Source organism: Oculina patagonica, chromosome 11 (assembly GCF_052425735.1).
Source record: "Oculina patagonica isolate OP01 chromosome 11, crgOcupat, whole genome shotgun sequence".
Classification (NCBI taxonomy): Eukaryota; Metazoa; Cnidaria; class Anthozoa; order Scleractinia; family Oculinidae; genus Oculina; species Oculina patagonica.
This window is the reverse complement of record NC_135768.1, coordinates 19,189,969-19,191,429: the sequence shown is the minus strand read 5'-3', so window position 1 is coordinate 19,191,429 and position 1,461 is coordinate 19,189,969. Positions and strand designations below refer to the sequence as shown.

General features: G+C 39.8%; 1 protein-coding gene across 1 annotated transcript; it reads left to right on the top strand.

Annotated features, from left to right (window-relative positions):
- The first annotated feature begins 417 nt into the window (after positions 1-417).
- LOC144630107 (cysteine/serine-rich nuclear protein 1-like) lies at positions 418-1,461 on the top strand. Its single transcript, XM_078488395.1, has one exon. It carries the CDS (start codon positions 577-579, stop codon positions 1,174-1,176), a length of 600 nt encoding a protein of 199 aa, XP_078344521.1. The 5' UTR covers positions 418-576; the 3' UTR covers positions 1,177-1,461.

Here is a 1,461-nt window from a genome sequence, read left to right as displayed (position 1 = left end):
CGGGAAACAATGTTTCACTCGAAAAATTCACAACCAACTTCACTGTGATATGCTGTTTAATAAATTACATGGACTTGTGATTATTTTAGGCCAGCGCAAATTGATTTTCAACGCCTGTGAAAGGCAATGATAGGTTTGCGTGGTCGTGAATAATAACTAGCGATTAGCAAAGACACCCACTCATGAAAACTTGAAGTTATCGCTGACAAACCCATATGACGAAATGAACTATGAAAGGAAGTCTTGCGAAAACGCGGCCGAAAACACAAATTATGGTTATGTTGTTTAAATATGCTTGTATTTTACGCACAATGCTCACGAAATACCCAACAAATTTTCAAACTTTGGACCGCCTTCCGACAACAGTGTTCCCAAACCAATTGAAAATCGATTCCTTGCAATTCAAGCGTCATTCTTTGCGTGCTTGTGACGTCACAGGAAAAGTGCACGTATGTCTTGAAAATAGTAACCCGGGGTCAAAAACGTATAAATGCGAACGATCGGCGAAATTGGAGTAGTCAACACAAGGAAAGCGTAGTGCTTTACGATCGTTTTATATCGCATGTTGGCTCAAAGATGGGGAAGCGAAAACACAGTACAGATAGTGGAGATGAAAGTGATGATTCTTGTAAACGACTCAAAAAGGCTGTGCGATTTGGCGAAGTGACGATTTATCATTTCCCTAGAAAGCAAGGCTTTGTTTCCGTGCCTTCGTCTGGAGGTTCGACGCTGGGAATGGCACGAAAACATGTTTGGATCGAGAAAATTCGCGTCGATTTTGAACTTGAAGCGGCGATGAGAACCGATCGGAAACCCTTCGCGCCGGTAGCACAAAAAGCCAGAAGGACAATTCTCAAAACTGCCGGCGTTCGAAGAATTCTCAAGAAAGAAGAACAAGATTGTGCCCAGTTAAGACTTTCCCGAGTCATTTGTGGATGTAGTTGTGGAGATATTTGCTATCCGCAAACATGTGAGTGTATTTTGAGTGGAATTGCCTGTCAGGTCGATTATGGTCGCTTTCCTTGTTCGTGTCAACCGAATGGATGCCAGAACGACCAGGGACGAAAACAGTACAATCCAGGCGTTGTTGAGAGACATTATTTTGAAACGTTTGCGAGAATTAATGGACAGAACCGTGCCACAACTGTACTTAAATATGTTGGTGTTGTGCAGTAAACTAAAAAAATATTTTCCCATATAATTCACAGCGCGTATAACAAAATGGAGCATTGTTCGCACAACAATAGAGCGACCGACATTTTTAAAGAATTTTTTAAGTGCGGCTATAAATAACAATCATGTTTGGGCAGAAACTATTGTTTTCGTCGCCTTTGTTGTCATGTAAACATATTGAAAATATTTATGAATTATATGTAAATGAGTATCGGTGGTTATCAAATATTGTACAGTAGGCAAATAAAAGTAAAACTATGATATTCTATTAAAAATATGATTTCAGTA

What these genes read in the sequence shown, in the direction of transcription:
- LOC144630107 (XM_078488395.1), top strand. Translation starts at nt 577, where the DNA reads ATGGGGAAGCGAAAACACAGTACAGATAGTGGAGATGAAAGTGATGAT.